This window comes from Stylophora pistillata, chromosome 8 (genome assembly GCF_964205215.1).
Source record: "Stylophora pistillata chromosome 8, jaStyPist1.2, whole genome shotgun sequence".
Lineage (NCBI taxonomy): Eukaryota > Metazoa > Cnidaria > Anthozoa > Scleractinia > Pocilloporidae > Stylophora > Stylophora pistillata.
This window is the reverse complement of record NC_142526.1, coordinates 17,509,890-17,534,690: the sequence shown is the minus strand read 5'-3', so window position 1 is coordinate 17,534,690 and position 24,801 is coordinate 17,509,890. Positions and strand designations below refer to the sequence as shown.

Here is a 24,801-nt window from a genome sequence, read left to right as displayed (position 1 = left end):
CTGGCCTTAGTCATACTTATCACTGCCTTATAGTAATTAATTTTTGCTTAAATGAGATACAATGAAATATATGAAGTTCATATATTTTGTACTGCGGTATTAGATACATATGACGCACGATCCTCGCAGTAGATAGCGCTATTTAAGCACTAGCGAAAATCAGACTTGCAAAGAGAAAAAAAAAAAAAAATCAGGCCTGTACGGGATTCGAACCACTGACCTCTGCGATACTAGTGCAGCGCTCTACCAATTGAGCTAACAACTTAACGGCCTACTCCCAATTGGCTTGTTAGCTCAGTTGGTAGAGCGCTGCACTAGTATCGCAGAGGTCAGTGGTTCGAATCCCGTACAGGCCTGATTTTTTTCAGGTCTGATTTTCGCTATTGCTTAAATAGCGCTATCTACTGCGAGGATCGTGCATCATATGTATCTAATACCGCAGTACAAAATATATGAACTTCATATATTTCATTGTATCTCATTTATCACTTTCACGGGTTTATTACGAATCAACTTAACGGCCTGCTCCCAGTTGGTTTGTTAGCTCAATTGGTAGAGCGCTGCACTAGTATCGCAGAGGTCAGTGGTTCGAATCCCGTACAGGCCTGATTTTTTTCAGGTCTGATTTTCGCTATTGCTTAAATAGCGCTATCTACGGCGAGGATCGTGCATCATATGTTTTGCTTAAAATTGGTATTTATGGTCGGGACACTCCCTTCTTTTACTCAAATGGTAGGTGCTGTCTAACAGGGGCTTGGTCTTCCAGGTCTTGCCTTAAGTAGGGGATACAATTTTACTGCATAGAGCTTCTTGAAGACCCAGCCTCCCGGTGTGGTTTTTAAGTTGAAAGGACACAAGGCCTACGATCACTAAAGAAGTGTTCATGGAACGAAGGAGTCGACTAAGTTCCTCAGAGTTAGAAGGAATTTTCTATTTAGATTCAGTGTTACTCACACAGTTACTGTTTATATTGTCTCCTCGACTTTCTGCCCTAAGCCGTAATAAAACCATGAGAACCTTAACACAAACACTGAAGAAGAGCTCTCAAACCCAAGTTGAAGTTTTAATTGCGGATTAACGCTTATTTCTTCCAAGTGACAAACTGGCTGCAGAGCAACAGCCTTCCTCCGTAAGTCATGCTCAAGCAATCTTCAACGTCATCAGAATTCACCGTGTACAAAGAACCTCATTAATCCGAATTTAAGGTCACTTCTTAAAGTACACTCTCCATCTCACTTTCATTTTACTCGAAATGTCTCTAACCCGTCATCTCGAACTGTTTTTCATTTCCCCTACCAGCATAAGTCAGAGAGGTTCCACTGTATTTCAAATAACTTTAGGAAACTGAACACGGTGGGAAAACGTCTGCGCATATGCGAACGTTGTTTTTGATAAAGCTGGAATCAGTAGCAAATCCACAGGAAACCCTTACTTGAAAAGGCTTTGAGTTCTCGAGGTCTCTATTTTCCCCTTTCCCTACTTTTGCTTCCTTTTAAAGATTTCTAAGAACGCTTCAATTTTCTTTCACTTATTTTGCGGCAGCAGTTGTTTTATATTTTCCTTTGAAACTTTGCGCGGGAAACTGGCGCACGGCCAGTTAGAATTGATCCCCTCGCGCATGCCCCATGTTTGACCGCCGTGTTCTATAACTGTAACACAAAGCTTCTAATATAATACACAAAGCCCGTTTTCTTCCTCTTTTATTGTCTCCTGAAGACAAAGATGTCAAACAATTGTTCCTATCAAATCATTTCAACATAATTTCAACTGTACAGCCTATAATACACAAGCAACTTGTTTGAATACATAAAGAGGAAGTAAGAGAAATAACCGCTGTCTAAATGCCTGCAGGACAAGAGTTGGGCCCAAAGAGAAGTGAACATATTCATCTTACTCGATGTGTATAAATTTGAAACATGGCCAACGAGAAAATTAAAAATCTTTGACGAACGTAGATGCCAATGATGAGCTTTACAAGACTTTTACAACACGTGGACATGACAACATATTAGACATTGCATATCTCCCTTTCGAATTTAAATAAACTAACCTACATTTTAAATTAAATTCAAACATTCATCGAATTTCATTATTTAACTTATTGAACCGGCCTAATGACATGGTGTTCTCCTGACAATTAACAACTATATTTCAATAATTTTGATTTTGAAACGGCATTAATCACTTTTTTTAAATTACTAACTTAATCATTTCCAAAGCGATAAACAGTGATTGAATCAGGGCTTCCATTCGGTCGCGTGACAATTTGTTGTTACTATACCCTTTCAGAGCCGTTTTCAACTGAGTAATCCAAGCAACCAATCAAAAAAAGCGTTTACATTATTGTACGCCAATGAGAACTCAAAATGAATATAAGCAAACTGCTTGAAACGCGGGAAGACGTGGATGACCAAGACGCGATTGTTTTCTAGTTTTACATCTGATAAGCTGTGGGGAGGGCGCGAGTTTCCTGAACCAATCTTAGGCGAAAATAAAATCAATACAATCCTGCATTACTTGGGACACTCAATTCAACACTGCTCTGAAAGAAAGGAACCGACTTACTTAATAGATATAATTACTGTGACTACATGTCATGATATATGCCTAATGTTTGGTGGATATTAAATAATTTCTAACATTAGTCCACGTGGACAGGCCTTTATCTTAGCCTTAAGGAAAAAGATCCACTTTAAGGCCTGGTCAACGACGCACTTACCAAGATCAGACATTTATTCCCAAGATGTTCATAACTTCTTGCTATTCACTTTTGCAAAACACTATCGGAAACAAGTCACGTGGTTGACGTACCTAGTCTACAAGCCTGACCGATTGCTTCCCTTTTTAGAAGTTGAGGGTTCACCCTCTTTAAAGTTAGAACAAGATGGGGCACTAAATTTTTACTACAAGGTAGACAAGAGGGAGTGTAGTCAAAGATTTTCGCCAAGCTTTGGAAAGTACTACAAAGCCTAAGACAAATCCATATAAGATGAAAGTGATGATCTTGGGCGAACATGCAAAATATCTTCATTAAGTAAGCCGCTGCTGTACCCCCACCCCTTGTGTGAATGGAATTATTTCCCCTAATAATCCAGTCAGTGACTCAGAACGTCGTTCCTCACCGTCTGACAGATCAGGAAAAATGTATGTCTTGAACGCAGAAACTTTTTTTCTCCTTAAGGCCACGCCTGAGCCAATTAAATCGTATTTGACTAGAATTAGAAAATACGCTACATTTCTATGTTGGAATGACAAAGTTAATAAGTAATTTCACCCTGAACTCATGAAGATAAATATTAAGTGTTGCATCTGATTTCGAAAACTCGTGAAAAATTATCAACTAATCAGAGTGAAAATAGGAATCTCTGTCATCAGTGTGGTTTTTCGTTTCGAGTCAAAGACATTTATTATGCAGTCTTGAACACCCCCACCCACGTGCCGAACGAGCTGATGACCGGGTGCGAAATCGATGTGATGGTTCACAGAATTTCAGTGTGATTGTAGAAAAGGGAGCCCATCGCGAGCCTTTCAAAATCGCTCGAACATGACTGCTCAACGTGTATTAAGTTCTTTTGGCGCAGATTTTTCAAAAAGTACTGCCCTTGTGTTGGAGCCAAAAGGACACAAAATTACCAAAATTATCATGTTTGACTGCACGAAATTTCCAGTGTCGGGTATAATTTTTCGATTCCATTGGTTAACCGTTTTTGTTCAATTCACTGCTCGTTTACAACACAGTTGATTCAATCGGAGCATTTCCTTTTTGGGGGGGGGAGGGGGAGGGGGAGGAGGAGGAAGAGGAGGAGGAGAAGGGATGGGAGGTCTGGGCGAGTTTACATCTATCTACCCTCGTATCACAGTCTGGTGTCATCTGCATCCCTCTCGTCGCCATGAAGTTCAAGTATCTCTTCAAAAGCAGCTGTGACGGCTTTCAGAATGTCCATGCTTGTCAACTGTTGTTTATCCTCCAAGCTTGATCTGCTCACGCTATCTTCTTGTAATTCCTTCACCTCGGGCAGGCTGACATGGGCTTCTTTTTCAGACAGTGGTCCATCAACGCCTTGTGTTGTCAATGTCTTTGAATCTCCTTCTGAGTGAAGCCCTTCTTTGGACAGCGTAGCTACACCTTTTTCGCTTTCTGTACAGCTGGGTTCAGGATCACTATTTTGTGTACGGTTATTGTGAAGGTTTGTTTCCCTGTCTTCCCCGGCCACACTATTACTTCTTAATGAGAGGTCTATAGTATCTTCTGGCGTATAAAATCCTTCATCCGAAGAATATCTTTCCAACTCAACACCTTCGTCTAGAGTTTCCTGAGATTGTTCGGTGTCTTGTTGAAGCCACAAATTATCTTCCATGTGTCCACTGGCTGGCAGATCGTTGGAAGAGAGCACAGTATTAAGAGACTGTAATTTCTCAGCATCTTCACAAGAAACTTCCAAAACTTCATTCGCGTGCTCTTCATGAGTGTCAACTGCGCCAAATGTATGAATAACCTCTGATTCTTGATCGGGATCTCGTACATCAGGTTGGCTTGAACTGTTAAGGGCAATTTCTTCTTTTCTTGTATCATGAAAAATATCGCTGTGTTGAGCCACTGCACTGGTAAATTGCGAGCCAGTCGCCTCTCCACCCTTTAAATCCATACTCGGTGATCCAGGTAATGCATGGCCTTCGCGTTCCAAAAACATTTTGTCATGTTCTCCAAGTGGAGTTTCTTCGTGGGAAGTTTGAGTTTGCCCTCGAGTTAAACCAAGATCATTTTCCAGGGACACCTCTGCTTCAGTACAAATGTTGGTGTTGGAATCATCGTTATGAACATCTTGGAGATCTTGAACTTTGACTTCCGTGGCCTTGTCTTCATCTCCTGTGCTTAAAGCAGACTTCTCTACATCCAAATCAAAAGTACCCTCTTCCAACTGCTCTTCCTTACTCTCGAACGAAACCTGAACAGCATTGGCTTCTACACTTGAAGCTATCACTGGCTCTCTGATCTCCTCGTCCTCAATTTCTCTCCACAACTGGTCATTCCCCTCCTTGACAACATAAAACGAGTTTTCACCTCTTTCAGTGTCGCTCAAATTATCATTATGAACCAGAGATGGCTGCGTGTCAACCGCATTTCTCTCCTGAATGAACGTTTCATCAGCAGCTTCGGCTCCGAAAGTTGAACGACTTGTTACAACGTTGCCCAACGATTCTGATGGTACTTCGTTATCACTTGCTTCCTCAAAGTCCTTAGTTTTGACCCAGTTAATATCCTTCACATGCTCTCCAAACTCTTCAATTTCCTCGTTTCTGCTCGGTAATGTGAGATCCTGGCTTTCCCCAATGACCGGTCGGCTACTCCTAGCAACATCTTCATCACCACCACTACTTACGGCAGCTACCAAAGTTTCTCCATCAATTTTTGACGTCTCGTCATTTTCTACAGTCCTATTAAGATCTTGTCCCTCTTGGTTAGCATCCTCCGTAAGTTTCTCCTGAGCAGTCTCATCACAGGTACCCGAAGATCTATTCAGTGATACACCATCTTCATTTTCCTGCAGAGTAATTTTCTCGAATTCCGATGACATTTCCATGGCAGGGCTTTCTACTTTATTTTTTTCATTGCTTTCGTTACCAGTGGAATTATTACCACGGTCAGTGGAATTATCACCAAGGCCAGTGGAATTATCACCAAGGCCATCACTTTGAGCTGAAACCTGAGAACCAGGGTGCAGGGCTTGCGTTACATTCTCATACACGTGGTAAAGCTCTTCAGGATTTCTTTCAGCCATGGCGGAAGCAAATGCCAAGAAGTTCTCGTAAATATGACTCCAGTCTTCAATAAGAGACATCTTGTCCACAGTTTTGCGATTGCCTTCCAAAGTCTCGATCTCCGAAGCCGTTCCTTCAGCAGGTGGCAAACCAGCGTCGGTTACGCCTTGATCACTGGGTGACTGCTCATCTGTCATCGAACTCGCTGCAGTCTCGTCGTCCGTACCAATTGGTTTTAATCCTGATGAAAAGGACGTGACTGTTTCCCCATCTGCACTGGTCACGGCGTCATTCGCTGAGGCAAAGACACTATCAGCTGAGCAGATCGACAAAGTTTCATTGAGAGACAAGGAGTCTCCTGTCAGGGACATGGAGGAGGGTCTGGGTAGTGGCGACGGAAACTCACATTCGCTGGAACCTGGAAGATAACAATAACATTGGAATAACGAAAGAAAAAATGGGGAAGGGAGTAAAGGGAAAGATAACACGTAACATGTGACTGATCAGCTCAGTAATTATTTATCGCCTGAGGGGGGGGGGGGTCGGAGGATTTTGGTTGTGCCACAATAGAATTTATCTTACTCCCCATAAGGCTCTGTAGTATTCGAATGCCCCCCCCTCCCCATTGGCAGTAAATTTTCTTTGTTCCCCTCTTTGAACTCAGTTAGAAACAACTGATCCACCCTCTGAAACTATGTGACCCCTCCTCCAAAAGTCCTTCGAACCACACCCCCCCGATAAATAATGACTAGTTCCTAAATGGAGTAAAATGGAATAAATGGATGGGATGAACGGGACAGATGGAGGATGGAAGGTAGGCTTAGTGAGAAGAGATGATAGCGTTTACCACAAAACATTTCAAAGGTTAGCAATGACAGGGAAAGAAAGAAAGGCTAGTTCAACAGAAACCAAGTTGTTTGTTAACTAACCCGCTGTATCCATGGTCCTTCCTGAACTCAAAGTATTGTTCCGTCGGAGCTGACGTTCGCTCCGGTCCTGAAGAACGGCGATTTTGACTGAGATAACTGTTGTCCACTTCTCGAGATCTGTGCGGGTCAGCGCTTGAAAAAACACACAGTTTGCTTCGCCATAATCAATTCTAAACTTGTAAACACAGGCTTCAATGTCACTGGTATCCACAACCTTGGCTTTAAACAGAGGAACCACTTTGACGGGATCCAACGCAGCTTCGTTTTCGTACACATATAAATGGTTGTCTTTCTGCACACACCACCGACGCACTTGACTTCTATATAACTTATTCATGATAATCTCCATTAAATGGCCACTGTATTTACCATCACTGTCGAACAGAGTACCGCACGAGAATCTTTTCCAGGCTCTGTTAGTGGCAGTTCTCCCTGATCGTTCCCTCATTTTTACCTCCAGTTTTTCTTGGGACGTGCGCCACGGAGCTCTAAACGACTCTGAGCGGTTAAACATACGTAGGAACGAATAATCTTCGGTTGCTCTTCGTGTGAGCTTTCGCCCACTCGCCCTTCCTTCGCTTAACACTTCGAGATCATTCTTTTCCTTCTCGGCTTGTTTCGATTTCAGATCGTTCCAACTCGCAGATCGCCTACGTTCCTCTTTGCGTTTCACTTTTGATGGAGTCTTAAATAGCGGTTGATTGGTCGCTATAGGTTGACAATAGCGTGCTAAGACACTTAGCCAATGCCTCGCAGAATCCTCATCAATAACTTTGAAACTAAGCCTTTTCTCGCCAAGGGAGACGCTAAATTCGAACACACCCGTATCCATGTCGCTACGATCTTGAACCGTCATTTCAGACAGTTCCCACTCAAAAGAAGCTTTGGATGAGTTCTGGTTATCGTACACGAGAAATTTCTCGCTGGTCGCTATGCACCACCGGCGAATGCGGGTTCGAGCACCTTTAGTGTCACGTATTTCCTGAAGATATCCACTCATTAGTCTATCGGTGGAACTCGTGGAACTAACAGATCCTTCTTTCAACGGCGTCGCTGGAGATATTTCGTCTCCTTGAGACAACGCCTCACTACGAGTTCGCCGATGCAAAAGTTTCTTCTTTGCGAATGTCGGCGAAGTTAATAGACCGACGCACTTCGGTTTGTCTTCGTCACTCGAGTTCCGACGCTCGGTGGCAGAGGCCAGCATTTTGAGCCATCTGTTATGATCAAACTTATCACACGTGTCGAAAACAACTTTTTCTCTACCATAACGAACTTGAAATCTGTTGGGACTATTTTCGGTGTCGCTCAAATCACTGAATGTCGCCATCCAAAGTGGTATTTGGCAAAGAGAGTCAGGAGCCTTACGGTCCGTAAAAATTAGGAGTTCCTTCTCTTTGATTGTGCACCATCGTGAATTTGTGGAGCCGTCTGGCTCTACTTGTGTCAAAAGTCCACCAAACACTGCCAAAGTATCTATATCTGGTTCCGGGAGGGAAGATCCCTCATTTGACATGCCTTCTAAGTCGTATGAGCTGTGCGTCTTCCGAAAAATATCTCTCACATTTACTTTTTGTGACAATTTCATCCTCAGTGACGACCTGACCTTTCCCGGGGCCAAAGAGTAAATTTCATCCTTCAGTTTAGTGGCAGCACGAGCACTCTTTGTTCTCAATGTTCCCCGTTCAAAGAACCCCTCTCCTTCCTCACCGGCCATGCCGTCTGTTTTCTTGGGGGGCTCGGCAACTTCTGGTTGCGGTCTTTCTACACGAAGCTCGGTAAACAACCCTAGCACTCCCATCCACTTTTGAAAATCGTCTTTGTCAGTTGTCTGCAAGGTTGTTTCATTACCATCTTTGTCCTCTAGAATAAAACTGAACTTTTTTCTCCTCTCGTCACTCCTATTAGTCAACCACATGTCCACTAAGGAGAGTTTTCCTTGGGGTGTATCTTCGTTTTCGCTGTTAAAAATAATCAACTCTCCGTTTTTGACAACACACCATCTCCGTAAATGTGTCGTCCCAAACTTATTCTGCCTAACTTCAGTAAGATATCCACAGAAGCGACCCTCTTTGTCGAATAAAGCCATTAAATGGGCGAATGTTTGTGAATTCTTCCGTCTCATGCTTAGGTTTTTGTTTTTAACGTTCTCTGTGTGAGTAGACGTCGAAACATTTCCACGTAATCTGTGATCGTGCGAGTTGCCTCGTGATAATGATTTCTTTTTCAGAGTGCCTGTCCACCGTCTGTCTTTTTTGGAGGAAGAATCTTCGCTGCCATCCTATCATGGAGAGATAAATAATTTTCTCATCTTAGCATCTCGATTAACTGGAGCACGTGACTAAGAATTACGGAGGCCAAATTACACTATCAACTCAGTTCATGATACCTAAATTACCTATGCCCAGCTTGGTTAGCTCAGATCATTTCAAATGAATGCCAAAAGCGCCAAAGTATACCAATCGCAAATAAGAGCAAACCAACGCAATCTTAGATTGCTTTCGGCCCTGAGTAAATAACAGTAACGACGCGGAAACCTCGAACACATGCATCAAAATAAATAATAATAAATAAATAATAATTTAGCAATGGACATTCCACTGGATGGCTCTTCTTGTCCACTGTTTCTAGATCGAATTGGAATTTGGAAATGTTGGTTTTGCGGAGGGAGGAAAACCGGAGGACCCGAAGAAAAACCCTGGGAGCAAGGACGAGAACCAACAACAAACTCAACCCACATGTGACGTAAGGTCCGGGAATCGAACCCAGGCCACAGTGGTGGGAGGCGAGTGCTCTCACCACTGTGCCATCCCTGTTCCCCTTTCAGACCCAGAGGTTTCATTATCGTTTTCAGCTGGATGACAACTAGTTTCCACAAGTGGGCAAAACTTTTTGTTTGGACTCAACTTATTTCTAAGATAAACTTTCTTCTAGATGGTCGAACCAGTTGGGCAAAACCGTCCTTACAATCGGTCAGTTTCCCTTGCACCCCTGCAGACCGTGAAATTTCCACTCGTTTCAAACTCATGGAGGCTAATACCCAATCGTGCAGTTCATCGTACGGCGGCAATCAATTTACCAGCAGACCTATATCTCACCTTAGCACTCTCTTTCGCAAGAGAAACGTATTCCTCATTCATTGGTTCGGCTTTAGCCTGGCCATCACTAGACTCACTGATAAACAAGCTGTGAGGTGGGCTCATGGTGGAAGGGGTCTCTGAAATGACAGTTACCGCATTAGTAAAGCCATGACATTACCGTTAGCAGTGCTCGCTAATTTACATTCACTCTGTTCACAGCGAAACAGCAGATAACGCACGTCAACCAAATAAAATCCTCACAGCAATAACGACAATCGTTGTGTGATTTAAGTTAATAAATTAACTACAGATTTTAAAACATTTAGAGTATGGGATTTACCTCACTAAAAGGAAATTGTACCAAGTACCACATGATAGATAGTTGTTAAACCACGATTAACGGCAAAATGACCAGTTAAGAACAAACGACGAAACATTGATCTAAAGCACAGGTATGAAAGAGCATTTGCAGACAATTCTCCTCCTACTTTTCATAGCCATGCCACCCTGTATGTACCCCTATCTTGTCTTCACATGATACAAATGGTGTGCTGCTTCAGTGAAAAGTACAACAATTTATCTCTTACTTGTTCCTTCTTTTGGCTTCTCTTTCCTCTTCTTCTGCGCTCTCTCTTTCACCTCGGGCTCCACAGACTCTTTGACTTCGCTTTCCTGGCTCTCAGGCTGATTTTGGACTGTTTCCACGTTCCTGAAAGTTAAGTACGTTTGTTTATTAACTTCAAAAAATATTATTTCCTTCTAATTCTATCAGCCAGTCACCTTAGCTCATACTAAATGAAAATCGTAGTAACTGTTTTAAGGACAAAATTCAATCATTTTGGACTTTGCATGCTACTTGCCTCGCACAACAATCGCGTTTGTGGGAGATAACCAAACTGGATCAGCGCCAACCATCTTTTTAAAAGGCTAAAGCACAAAGACGTGTCGTCTGGCTGTAACACACACAGTGTACAGCAAAAATAACTTAAGTGAACAAACCTTCCATCATTTGGCGGTGTTGTTCCACTCTCTTCATCGGGAAATTTGTTCTTTGCTTTGATTCTTCCGAGACTGCTGCCTTTTTCAGAAGAAGGATCTAACTCGTCCAGAGTATCTGCACCATCATCATCAGAGAGCCTCCCCTGATTTCACATGATAGAGATGAAAATCATCAGATTGCAAGACAAACTCAGTGACTTTAAGTCGTTACACCATCTTTGTTTAAAAAAAAAATATTGCTGCAGTCGGCTGGCTAATGCGCATCACAACTTCCTCTTGAGAATTTTGTTTAAAAGAGACCGATTTTTTGCTCCATATCTTTTTTACTCCGTTGTTTTAAAAACTTATTACCGCAGGTTGGTCCACTCTGGCAAACACCGTTCCCTTAGTTTCGCATATGACCACTGACCTACTAACTGCGGCTTAATAATTAAGACTTCGGGCACAGTCCTCTGCAATATGCCTTGACATAGTATCCTTGTATTTAATTAGCAGGCCTCCAGACGAAAACAAAAACCTGGCTCGGGTCCCGGTGTTGTTTTCTTGGGCAAGACACTTTGCTCTCACAAAGCTGTTCTCCACTCAGGAGTAGAGACATGAACGGGAAAACTGTCTGAGAAACCTGAATAAATAATTTGGGGTGGGTGGTGACCTATCATGGACCTATAATCCATTCTCAAGGAGCAGGACTAAGCCGTACTTGTGGTCTCTTCATGGCGTGGAAATATAGGGTAAGCTCTTGCACGTGGGCTAATTCACTCGTGACATTGATTTGCCGCAAAGACTCACAGATTAGAGCGAACGACAAGAAAGTACTATACTGTGACTTCATCCAATGAACTGCCTCACCTCACTACTTAGTAAGGACTCCCTTGACATACTTTGTAATTCATCTCCAGATTGATAAGCACAAAAGTAAGGTGGATATGGCGCAATCACATCTGGCCTTGCAGTGGCCGCCAAAGATAGCACCTCGATCCATCGTTCAATTGACACTCGTGAATCTGTGGCAAAGAAATAGGTATCCTGGCTTGGATGAGAGATTTTGATGCAGTAACTTTTCTTTGTTTCCTTGTTGTCAATCAGACTTATGTCATAACCAAGGATGGGAAAGTTCAAGCTTGGTTTCTGGTCCTCTGGATTGCTAAGAAATCGCACAAACAAAATCAGTATCAACTTCACACCAAGCTTCTCCATATCACTGGAAAACGAGTTTTTCCCAGTACTAAACATCTATCCGCCTCAAGTCGCAGGCTTGTGTCAGATATTTACCTAGCCACAAAGTGACAAGGTAAATATCCACCGCTAGTCGCTGACTCTGAGGTGAATACTTGTTTTAGTACATCATTTGTACTTAAACAGTGAGATGATATAACACAAAAGATGATTTCAACTTCTATATTGCTGTGACGATTAGAATATATTCGGGCACAAATCCTGTGCAAATTGTTGGAGGTGAATAGCAAAGGATGTTGGGAGTTTGAATAGCCAGTCAGAGGGCGGCTTCAACGCGATGCGCTGCTTTAGTATATACTTAAAGGATTGAAAGAATGCTTTTAAGATTGCAATATTCTGCGATGGCAAAACAGTCTCATCCCAAATTTGGACTGTTTAGCCCTGTACATAATTAGTATACATATTCTCCATACTGTTCTCTATACAATTCCTAAGGTGCTGACGAGGAGAATTTGTTTAATAATCAACCAAGGTTCATCGGCCATAATCACTATCTTATTGAATGCTGGTTTGAGAGTGGTTAAACACTGGGGAATGCTGAAATGAATTGACTCCTGCAGCAGACTGTAAACATGAAGTACACAATGTGATATACCTGTCACATTAAAACCTTAAACCACATGATCTCTGTACAATTCTGGTACAGCTTACTAAGATATCAGCTCAACAGAAAGAGAGAACTTTCTGTGCGATGTGTAACTCACCGATAACACTTGAATCTCCCGTCAATAATCTTGCAGTAGCGTTTTGACCAGACCCCCAACCTGCGCTTCTGATGAAGAATTCCACTATGCATTGCATCAGGATCTCTGAGAAACTTCTGCTCAGCTTCAGCTGGAACGAGCTTTCTTCTCCTTTTTACCTTAGGACCTAAACCTTTGCTGGTTTCAGTTGTCTGTGACATAACTGAGACAGTTCTAGTTTCTTCTGTATCAGAGCCTATTGACTCCATGCTTGCACTGAGCACAGTAGAAGTTCGTTTCCGCGAATAACTTTCTGTTTTCTCCTCTTTGGGTTCAGAGCTCACAGCATCATCACATGCTGTAGGCTCGATGTAGCTGTGTCTGTTACTAATATTTCCACTATGTTCACTATGACTATCTGTGAAATCCATTGAATGGTCATTTGTCGACCCATCTTCACACATAGAATCCTGGCTTTTGTTTGTCTCACTGCGTTTACGCTGTCCAGCTGAAAGCTCTGCCAACAAATCAGGAGGAATTGCATCATAAATTTTCTTCTTTTCTTCAGCTTTTTTGGAAGATCCTTTACTTTCCACACTTTCGTCCTCGTCTGAGCTGCTTTCTGATGAAGAATCATACCCAGTAGGGATTGGAGGGAGGGGTGCATCGTAGCCTTCATCTTCCTCTTCTTTGAATTCTGCTGTTTCTGGGGTACTGTGGTCAAAAGGTGTCCCACTCTGTTGAGAAAATAATAAAAACATTGTGAAAATGTTTCAAAACATCAACTGTGACAAAGAAAAAGTCAATCACAGTTAGATATCACGACATTTTACGACAAAGGAACAGCTCATAATGTAATGGCTAAGGATTGCTTCAAACAATGGGTTTTTGAAAACTTACAGCATTTTTACAGGTCACCAATTGACAGCAAACTACATCTTACGGCAAAGGAACATGCCATAATCTACTGGGAACCTATATTTAAAAGACTGAGTTTTTGAAAATTTCACAGCACAATTGTACAACCAACCAAAGCAGTCATTGGTGGGAGAGAGGACAGGTTGTATGACCTCACCTAATGACTGCCACCAATGAGAGTACTGCTAATGAGCAAAGAGAAAACTTACTACAATGAAATCCACAGGTTCCATGACCTTACCTAATTACTGCTGCCAGAGAGAGTAACGAGGAAAGAGAACACTTACCACATTGAAGTCCACAGGTTTTTCATAAATATCTTCCCATGCTTCTTCTTCTTCCTCTTCTATTCCACCATCTATTTCAGCAGAACGCATTCTTTCCCTAGCTTCCTCTAGGCTAAATAAACCCTCTAGAGGACTAATGGGCCTGCCAAGACTGCTGCGACGTACAGCTGCTGCCATTATTGCACTCATCCATGGAGATAGGTCCTGGCCATCCTCAATGGCTAAAGTCACACCTGGCCCATCAGATGGAGTGAGTCGAAAGCTATAACTGATCTTCTTCTTATCATCAACTCCTATGTCACAGTCAGGCAGGCATAGTATCATTATGGCAGGATCCTCTTGATTCTTGAAGATGTGCAGGCGATTACCCTGTAATACACACCAGCGTCTTTTGTTTGCTTTGACATCTTTCAGGTAACCTTGAATAACAGGTTCTCGTAAGGTTGATACATACACTTCTTCATTTGGTTTGATTTCTTTCTTAAACCTTTAAGGAAACAATAGGGGATTTTAAAACATAAAAGAAAATAGCGATAATCCTGGCTTGGACATGAACTCGGTTCTTGCGATTTTGAGTAAAGCACAATCAATCAATCAATCAATGTTTGATTATTTATACCCCTTGCAGAAAATCTGAATTACAGGTATAGTCAGCAAATTGTATACACGGAAGTAAGCTTACAAAATACAATAATAAATCATGGATTTTTATACATTTTGCTTTAAATAAGTGGCAAACTTGTTCGTTACAAACTTTCCAAAACGGTCAGTTTTTGTGCTTTTCACATAACTGGTAGAAGAAGACCCGAGATTGTACTTGTTACTTGGTTGAGCGAGGCGGCTTTTGACAATATTGAAAACAGGGTTTGACGGTGTCAGGGTACGTATAAGCTTCTTACAGGCTTCTTCGCGCCTATCTGTAAGCGTGGCGATCCGAGACGCAGCTAGCGCATCTGCGTATGCAAGGTTCGGAAAAGCAATGGCAAGTGCGCGTTTCTGGACCTCTTCTAGGGCTTGCGACAAGTATTGTGGAAGATTGGCGAATGTAGGTGTCGCATATTCCAGAAGAGGCCAAATGAGCACGCAGTACACCCCGCCAATGTCAGCTTGGGACACTCCACAGCGCTTGAACGTTCTGATGGCATATAGCCTGCGGTTGGCCTTCTTAACTATATAGTCCGTGTGCTTCCCCCATGTCAAGTCGCTTGATAAATAAACCCCGAGAAATTTAAACGACTTGACACACTCAATTACAGATCCGCCGGTTACCAGGGGAGGGCAGACGACGCTATTATAGTGAAGAAAGTCCACCGCCATAGATTTACACTTCTTGGGGTTAAGGGACATATTATTATCTGAAGCAAATGCCTGAATGGAATTTACAATGTAGCCCATGACTGACGGCGAGTTCCGAGGAACAACCTCCACCACTGTGAGGTCGCCCACGTATTTGGCTCTAGGGCCCCAATCTTTGACTAGCTCATTAACAATAATGGCGAACAGAAGTGGATTCAATTTCGTCCTTTGAGGGATTGCCCCGTTAAGATGTAAACAAGGAGACGATGAATCAGATATCCTTACACATTGCGATCTCTCAAGTAAAAAGGCGGCTAGCCATCGAACTAAGCAGGGGTGTAAATTAAGGGATTTAGGCTTCATTAACAGAATGTTATGATCTATCAGATCAAAGCCCTTTCGGAAGTCCGCAAAGAAGAACCTAAACCAGCAATTCCCACTGTCCAGCGCCTCAAGGGCGAGGTGAAGAAGGTAGCAAATTGCATGGCATGTTGAATTGCCAGCAACTGCAAACTGTTTCGGGTCTAGTTCGCACGTCACATCCGGAAGGATTCTTGCTAAGGTGTCAACCCTTCCATAAGCTTCGCCATCTGGGAGGTAAGCGACACGGGCCTGATGTTGTCATGTATCGTCTTAGCAGGGGTTTGTTTCGGCAGGGGCCTCACAATAGCACGCTTGAGCATGGAAAGGAGATACCCTTTACGAAGAGAGGCGTTGTACAGATCCGCTCGTGGTCATCACGCACAGCACGTTTTCGCCAGCACGTCAGTTGCGAGGCTGCCACCATTCACAAATGAACCCTTTCACTCCCAAGATCTCATTAGCTGCTGCTGCTGATGCTGCTACTGCTACTACTGCTACTACTGCTACTACTGCTACTACTACTACTACTACTACTAATAATAATAACAATAATAATAATAATAATAATACCAATAATAATATTTATATAGCGTGCACATCAAAAGCTTCTCGTGGCACTTTACAATACTATAATTTACTGTCTGCCATACAATTTTTGTGACGCTAGTTTGGAGAATTTGCTATTGGCTCAAATAATAATCGCCCTGACAGATGTTTTTCATTATTCTCACTACTTACACAAAAATTTGGAACTGTATTGCTGATGTTTTGAGACAGCTCCCAAAATACAGTTTCAAGAAAAAAATAACCAAATCTTTCAAATCCTCCTAAACCAGGATTCTTATCCTGATATTGATACACTAATAAACGAAATGACAAGAAACTAGATTTCGTTCAAATAAAGAGTATTTTGAGCTTTTCCTGTTTTTAATTATGTGCTCGTGGCTTTGTAATTAGTATACCTATATTTTTGTATTCACTTTTGTAATTGACATCTGTACCTTTGTAATTATTATTTATTTTTTGTCATTAGAATAATATTATATTAATATGTAATTGACACGTTTCTCATAATACCTGCCTCGATTAGCTTCGCTATATAGACCACTTTCATAAATGGCTGCCGGATTAATATTCTTTTGTTTAAATTTAAATTAGTCTTTCTGGCCTCGTTCTCCAGTACAAAATTCAAAAGAATACGTTATCTCAAGCGAGGCCAGAAAGGCCAATTTAAATTTAAACAAAAGAATATTAAACCGGCAGCCATTTTTGAAAGTGGTCAATTGCAGGTAGTCGTTATTTATAAGTTAAATAGTGATTATAAATAAAGATGTTGTTGTTGTTGTTGTCTGCTTGAAATTTTTTGATATTATAAGGAGAAATATTTTCTTAGTCACTCATGAGAATCAAATGATTAAACAATCCACGCAGAAGGAGATAAACTTGGATGGAAAAGAATACCATAAAGAAAGTTTTATAAAGAAACAAGCAGTGAATAAGTGGCTAAATTAGGTTCATGGTTCTCAAACAGACTGTTACTTTTCCATAAGGTGATTTTGTTGCTGTTATGATATCAGCATATAGCTGTTAGGTACCCACTTTCCCCAAATAGCACAAAGCTTATCTTGTGAGCAAAAAGCAACAAAATGCTCTCATAGCAGGCAGGAATTAACTTGTCAAAATGGTGTATTTACCATACTGTGGAGAGTTTCCCCTTGCCTCCAGACCCTCTCAAACTTCCTGTGCGAGCTGGTACATAGATACTCGATGTATGCTCTTGAGGAGTCTTAGGGGGACTGGGAAACACAAAAGAGTCTTCAACCTTGGACTTTGTTTCACCCTCCTGTCCTTTGGAAGGCTCAACAGGAGAAAGGCGCTTTAAACTAAGGTGTTCATAGATGTCATCTTCATTACTGCTTGTACTCACAACGGAGTCCCGCACATCCTGTAATGATAAAACAAATCCTGTCACTAAACTGAGATAAAGATAAGTAATCCTAGACAAAGTGAAAATGAAGAGGGGGTACCAGCAGAGAGGCATTTTGTCTGCGCATGCGTGAGCGGAATTAGTTTGTCGCGTTCGGCGCCATTTGTTGAGTTTTCGACGTGTTTCTGCGAGGTTTCACTGGACGATCCACACCTTTTTGTTATATTTTGTGAATATGGATGAAGGAGTATGACAAGTTCGCCAACATTTTTAACTCTGTGGATACTCATGGTGTTTGCTGGCTCTTCGGTTGAGGATATTTTAATGATCAAAGTGCGAACAAAACACGAAAAAAGCCCGAAAACTTGAAGTTTGAGATTTGAGTTACTGAAGATCAATATGTACACATGAGACAACAAACCTTGAAGGTAAGTCTTAAGATGTTGATGTTTTATTTTTGTGAATCACAAAGTTGTTTGTGGAGACGTTCGTGAGATATTTGATCCGAGGAAAGATAGAAATTTAGAGTTTGATATTATTTTACTTCAACTTTGAAGTGAAATTGCGTTAAGTTTGAGGTGGCCCCCAAGCAAGGAATATGACTGATCACTCCTCACATTCATTTTCAATGAAATCTGGACAAAACTTCTGAAAACTTTATTGGAAATTTTATTGGTAATTTTACCAATTTTACAAATAAAGTAGACATAACTCCCATATAGCATATTAGTCTAGGCAAGTTGTGTACAGAGAACAAAAGACTAATAATTTAAACCAGTAGTAAGCTTCTGGGAATAATGACAAGTTCTTGAATAACAGCTTGCCACAGTAAATGTCACTGCCAACCATTCTGTCTATACTACCAATTATTGGGTCACTTCACATTACATTAAACAGAAGAGAACATAAAAGTTAATTCATATCATGATCACAACACATACAGCAAAGTGAAATATAACTCAACTGGTTTGAAATTCATAGCGCACTTCGACTCAACATTCATTTCGCAAGGCAAAGCATTCTACTGAAATGAGCAGGACAGAATACAGCTGACGCCATTTGTTTCGAATAACAAATGAACACGAAGAAAAGGGCACCAGTTTTACTCATGAGACAAAGCCCATGCATTTTTTTGAGGTTAATGGACTAGTTAGACCGAAAGCTAGATAAATAAACAATGAACTGACAATAGAAAGGGATTTGGGGGCCAATTGATAAATAAGTTTTACCGAAGTTTTTCCTCTAGTTAGCACATGAAGCTCGAAAAGGCAATAATAAAAATTACCTCCAAAACACAGTAAAAAAAATAAGCCAAAACCGTAGTTGATTGAGGTAAGACCATAACCGTTGTTAAGACACAAGCCTACCCACCATATTCAATAGACTTAGAGAGCAAAAAGGCCAAAGACGGTTTTGGGTCATGACTTGAAAAATCCACCAAAACCTCCCGAAAAATAATTCACCGAGGGTTGTAGTAAGAGCAACTTAATCCTGAAGCTGGAACATTTTTTAAAGCCTAGTGTCCTATATGACTGTAAAGAGAAGGAAAAGACGATGTTATTTAAAGTGATTTGATGCTTGGGGGCCACCTCAAACTTAACGCAATTTTACTTCGAAGTTGAAGTAAAATAATATCAAACTCTAAATTTCTATCTTTCCTCAGATCAAATATCTCACGATCGTCTCCACAGACAACTTTGTGATACACAAAAATAAAACATCAACATCTTAAGACTAACCTTCAAGGTTTGTTGTCTCATGTGTACATATTGATCTTCAGTAACTCAAATCTCAAACTTCAAGTTTTCAGGCTTTTTTCGCATTTTGTTTGCACTTTGATCATTAAAATATCCTCAATCGAAGAGCCAGCAAACACCACGAGTATCCACAGAGTTAGAAATGTTGGTGAACTTGTCATACTCCTTCATCCATATTCACAAAATATTACAAAAAGGTGTCGATCATCCAGTGAAACCTCGCAGAAACGCGTCGAAAACTCTACATATGGCGCCGAATGCGACAAACTAATTCCACTCACGCATGCGCAGACAAAATGCCTCTCTGCTGGGGATACCTTATTTCAAGAATGCATGACCCTTCACACCCTAACATCAGTATGCATATTCTCCATTCTACGCATTTCCTAGGGTTCTAACATCAGTATGCATATTCTCCATTCTACGCATTTCCTAGGGTTCTGACGGGAGAATTTGTTGAACAATCAAGAGTAATGTACATGAAGTGTCCTCCCATTGTCATAACTTGGTGACCAAATTTTTTCTTATGGTGACCATTTCACAACTGAATGTCACAAAAAGGTAACTTTTTTTAGTATGAAGTATGGAGCCCTGCTCAAAGAAGAAAAATGCTTCAGAAACTAAATAACTTTTATCTGTGTTATTAAAAATTGTAATTCACCTTTCAAAACGGTATAAGATTCCAAAGAATAACCAATAACCATTTGGAAATTGTCTTCAAATATGCTAGAATATTGACAGTAGGCACTGCCACTTTGAAAAACAACTCAGAAACCTGAGCATTTGTATGAAACACACTGTGCAGCACCTGCATTGTCAGTGCTCTAGTTATTGCAAAATGAACTCATTTGAGCAAAGGATGCCTTTTTGCACAGCTCCTAACTATTTGCAAAGATCTGCAAGGAATAAAAGGAAAAAGGCTGTTTGACAACTTCTGTTGTTATCTTTCAAGATGAAGTAACACTCTTTTCCTTCAAACGTTTAGATCTGCAATTGTATTTCTAAAACATGTACCTATATATAATATGCAACAATATACAACTGTACAAAAGTTCAAAATAATGCTAATGCCGGACAATTCTTTAAGGAAGAAGTCTCAAATCAAAGCACAGATTTACTTCATGACAAAATTACTTGAAAGCACAGATTTGCCTCTTGACTGCTTAAAAACAACATTAATTGTAAGCTTAAGTGTTTTGTACAGTATGGATTACCTCTAGATCATGGCATTATGAAGTCATATTGCACATTCCTTTAAATACAGCGTAGCTTATTTTATTTCAACAACAAAACTATCTTGTTTTCATTTACCTGTGTTTAAAGCTATACAACCATAAAATAAATAAAAATAGTAAAAAGTGCAAGTTTTGGGATGAAATATCATGTAACTTACAATAACAGAAATCTGCTGGATACGTAATTTTCAGTATAAACAACTGATAAGAACAATCCTGATCTTATTTTTGAACACTCACTATTTTATTTAAGAATTCCATCTATTCCTCATTTGGCTAGAGAATCCAATTACCTTTGAAAAGTGGAGAATATTCAATAATTTCATTATGTAATTTCAACTTTGTGCTTGCCTTTTAATGAATCTAATAGCACAGAACACAATTATTGACACTTACTTGGCCCCACAATGTCTACTAGAGTATCAATTTCAAAACACAAGGTAAAATATTTCTTCACTAAACTTCAAAGTATAATAACACATAAGCTTCTTGGATCAATGAAAAATAAATACACACTGCAGATTTGTTTGCACGTGATGCAATCTGCATGAGAACTTCAACAATATAATTATTCAAGAAATTTGACCAAAGGGAGAGACAGCCATAAAAAAAAGTGAAATGTCACAATTCAAAAAGGTTGTCTGAAATATTAACAATGATGATAAAAATTTGAAGTTAATAGGGAATAGCAATAATTAAATGCTGATGACAAAATTTGATACTATCACTTTTTACAATAGATAAAAGGTAAAGGAAAGTCAGGGTATGCCAGGATGGAACTGTACTCAAAACACGGCATTCCTTTACTGTGATATCAAATTTGACATTTTTAAGGACAGCCCATCGACTTAATCATGCCCAAGAAGCAGAGACTTTGGCCCTTCTAGGTGACATTCCAAATCATCAAAAATTCCCAGCCGTTGGAAATTGTGAGTAAGAGATAATAAAGAACTACCGAAAGAAAATTGTGTCAATATTAACACCTTGTTCAAAATTCAAAAGATGACAGAAAGCTCTGACACCACTGGTCAAGGCTTTTAGTGGGTGCTCTACAGTGTCTTGAATTATGACATGGTCTACTGACACTGTCACAATAATGCACTTTAACTTATATTAGCATAGCCCTGTCCATTTATAAAACCTTCCCGAAATTTCTAAAGAATGCAATCAGCACGTCACACTTTCACATACTCCAGAAGAAATAGCTTAAATCATGCTGTAATGCAGAGAACAGGGAGAAACTTGCATTATATCATAAAAATTCATCTAAAGCCAAAAAAATGTAAACAAAATGCTCCAAAGGTGAAAGATGCAATATGAGACTTTTTAGTAAAACAAGTCTTGCATTGAATTCACAATCAATTTTTGCTTTCTAACGATAATATTTACAATTTCTTTTGCCCTGTACATTAGTGTTATTAATAAACATGACATAGTTTGCCTCATTCTCTTTTATGACAAGACCAGAAGAATATTTTAAGCCCATTAACTTTGTGGCTGCAGATAATCTTCGAATCATATTATCACAATGACAATTTTAACACAAAATGTAGACACTGATCTGAGATATGTGCTTGGATTCACAGACACCAAAGTTTTCAAACACATACCCGACTACCCCGTCTTATGCAAACATGACAGGAGTGAATTGAAATAGTTTCAGATTAAAATGTAGTTAATCTATATGTTTCAGCTTAGTTTACTCCCAACTAAAACTTAACTGTTTTTTTTTTTATTCAAGTGGTTAGGTCCTAATAGAGTACTGATATTGGAGCAATGATTTTCAAGAAGTTACAACAATTTAGAGCCTTTTCTTTCCACATTAAAAAAAAATATATTTAGTCAGAATAGTTGCTAAATGCTCTGCTTGAGCAAAAAACGAAGTTGATTCATAGCTTAGGGTTCATAACTCAAATTGTAACATTCTGTATATTATATGATGTTCCACTCTGCTTATTTTCAAGTCTGCATAGCGACACATTCTAGATTATATATTGTCAAACTCCGTATATTCACGGACAAATGAAAATGAAAAATGACATATATTTCTATGCATATTTTTCTGAGGCCAAAAGTTGAACCACGATATCATTTTCAAGGGTGCATGAACCTTCCTCTGTCAGAAAGAAAAGTCGTTTTCATGAAAATTACTGGGTTTATGCTTCCCTTCGTTATTATTTAAAATCCCACAGAACAAAAGCGCTTTTGTCTTTCTTGAGTTATAAGAATGACGAAATTCTAATTGAAGGGCTAAACTGCATAAATAGAAATCGTATTGAAAGGCAACGGGCAGAAATTCAAGGACGGAAAGCATTCTTGTTAGATTGACTTTGGAAGTTTCAATTAGGTTATCGCTGTTGAAATCTACACTGGATCTGAGAGATGATCGATTTCTTTCCGCGCTTTAACTTCATCAACGGCAAAATTCCACAATCCTTGAACCGATTCGACTCGGTGCGTCAAATCAATCTTCATTCACATCATATCAAAAGAAAAACAATATTCACACCATGCACTGTACTTTTGATTCGCAACGTGTTGGACGCTTCTAAAGAAGATAAGGTCGGCTTCACGTTTTTGAAATTAGCTCAGCTCTTTGTGGCAGTGCTGTAATTTGCCACAGGGAGGTCTATCATTACTCTGAATAATAAATACAGTCACGTACGAGGGGTTACTTCATAATAAATTTATCTATTAACGCTATGCCATGACACATCCAATGCGAAACGCAAGACAATTGTATTCAACAACAACATGCACTTACCCTCGTATTTGCCGACCTCTGAATATACAAGCCTCCATTGCGGCTTCCTTTCTCGCCGAACCAAAAATTTGGTGGAGGTAGAGTTTTGTAGATAGTAGTAGCTCTGGACAGTTCACGTTGCTGTGAAGCAAATTCGACTGGGTCTATCGCTTTTTCGTTTTTATAAACACTACTTTCATCTTGGGAGCCGCTTCCGGAAGGACCTTCGTTGTTCTGTAGTCGAGCGCGATAAATTTCACCCAAATTTGCAGGTCTCGGGGGCAAAGATGGCGGTCTTGATACACTCTCTAATCTTCTTAGAAATTCAATTCGTTGTTTATTCGCTTCTTCACTCAATGGCTCGCTACCCAGGACTTCTTTAAGAAATTCTTCCAACCCGGGTAGTGTTTGGTTAATAGCTGTCGAGAGAGAGAGTCATGTTAGCACGGAGGTTTCACGTTGTTTGAGGCCTAAAAAGCGTCCATTAAAATGTCGATTAAAAGATCACTGAGTCTAAGTTGTTTTCAATACAACTACACAAACAAGCCAGAGCCTCTGAAAGCTTCGAAGACAAATACAACGCATAGAAATAATAATGCAAGAAGAAGATAAAAAAACACGCAGGCAAAACATGAAGGTAAGAAAGCTTCAAGTTCACCAACGAAAATCTCACCGATAAAGCGGTCATGTTTATCCATTCTGGTCTAGTCAGCCAAGTCCTATATTGCATCGTATAAATCAACCCATTTTGTATTTCACCAAAAACAACGTTAAAAAATCCTACTTCAAAAACAAACGAGTCATCCAATTCACCGCCATGTTTTTCTTGCCCAAAAGGAAACTTTCGAGTGTTGACTTTGTGATCAGATGACCAACAGTTCGTATTCTGATTGGTCGTTCGTCGATTACGACTTAGCCGCTGCCCGGTTGTTCTAGGTCAAAAGCGACGGATTCTTTCTTAAACAAATGCAACAAAACTGAAGTCCAAAAGAAAAAATATCCTTGTCACAAAGTTCAAATATCTCTTTTGGCCTTGCTTTTCTACGCGAGAAATAAGCGGGTTTGTGCCTTCAAAGACGGCTGATAGCACCCTTTTTATAATCTGTTTATTTAAGTAATAGTTCTATAGTAACAATAGCGGAGAAGCTGCACAGCTGTCAAAAAAGTGAAAAGAGGCCGAAAAATACAAATTAAAAAAAGTAGATTGAAATAGGAACTAGAACAACGAATGGGTAATACAAATCTCTGGTCTTGTGTTCATAACTTTACTAAATCATGGAGAAGCAATGATAGCCAATTAACCAAGTTATCCTTCGCAGAAACCGTAAAAACGGAAATATTTTTATCTAAATGAGTTCGTTATTTTCGCAGAACGTTTAAAACATTTAAGATTATGCAACCATTCACAAGCAAAATTTATTGTTGATATTAAATGAAGCTTATCGTTTTATCTGAACCTTTATCGATCAAATGGAATGCAGGGTCGATTTGTATGATATGTGCTTTCGATTCGGGTCAACTGATCATCATGTGTAAAAAGAATCCAATCACAAATGCATCATCGACAATTTAGAAAAACGCTTAAATC

General features: G+C 40.1%; 1 protein-coding gene across 1 annotated transcript; it reads right to left on the bottom strand.

Annotated features, from left to right (window-relative positions):
• Window positions 1-1,684: 1,684 nt before the first annotated feature.
• LOC111329382 (uncharacterized) lies at window positions 1,685-24,064 on the bottom strand. Its single transcript, XM_022934075.2, has 11 exons — window positions 23,887-24,064; window positions 23,235-23,632; window positions 17,246-17,496; window positions 13,893-14,379; window positions 12,709-13,424; window positions 11,618-11,912; window positions 10,769-10,911; window positions 10,357-10,478; window positions 9,788-9,906; window positions 6,690-8,970; window positions 1,685-6,178 (listed from the first exon to the last, which is right to left on the bottom strand). The coding sequence occupies exons 1-11, from the start codon at window positions 23,909-23,911 to the stop codon at window positions 3,855-3,857; spliced, it is 7,161 nt and encodes a 2,386-aa protein (XP_022789810.2). The 5' UTR covers window positions 23,912-24,064; the 3' UTR covers window positions 1,685-3,854.
• Between the last annotated feature and the right edge of the window lie 737 nt (window positions 24,065-24,801).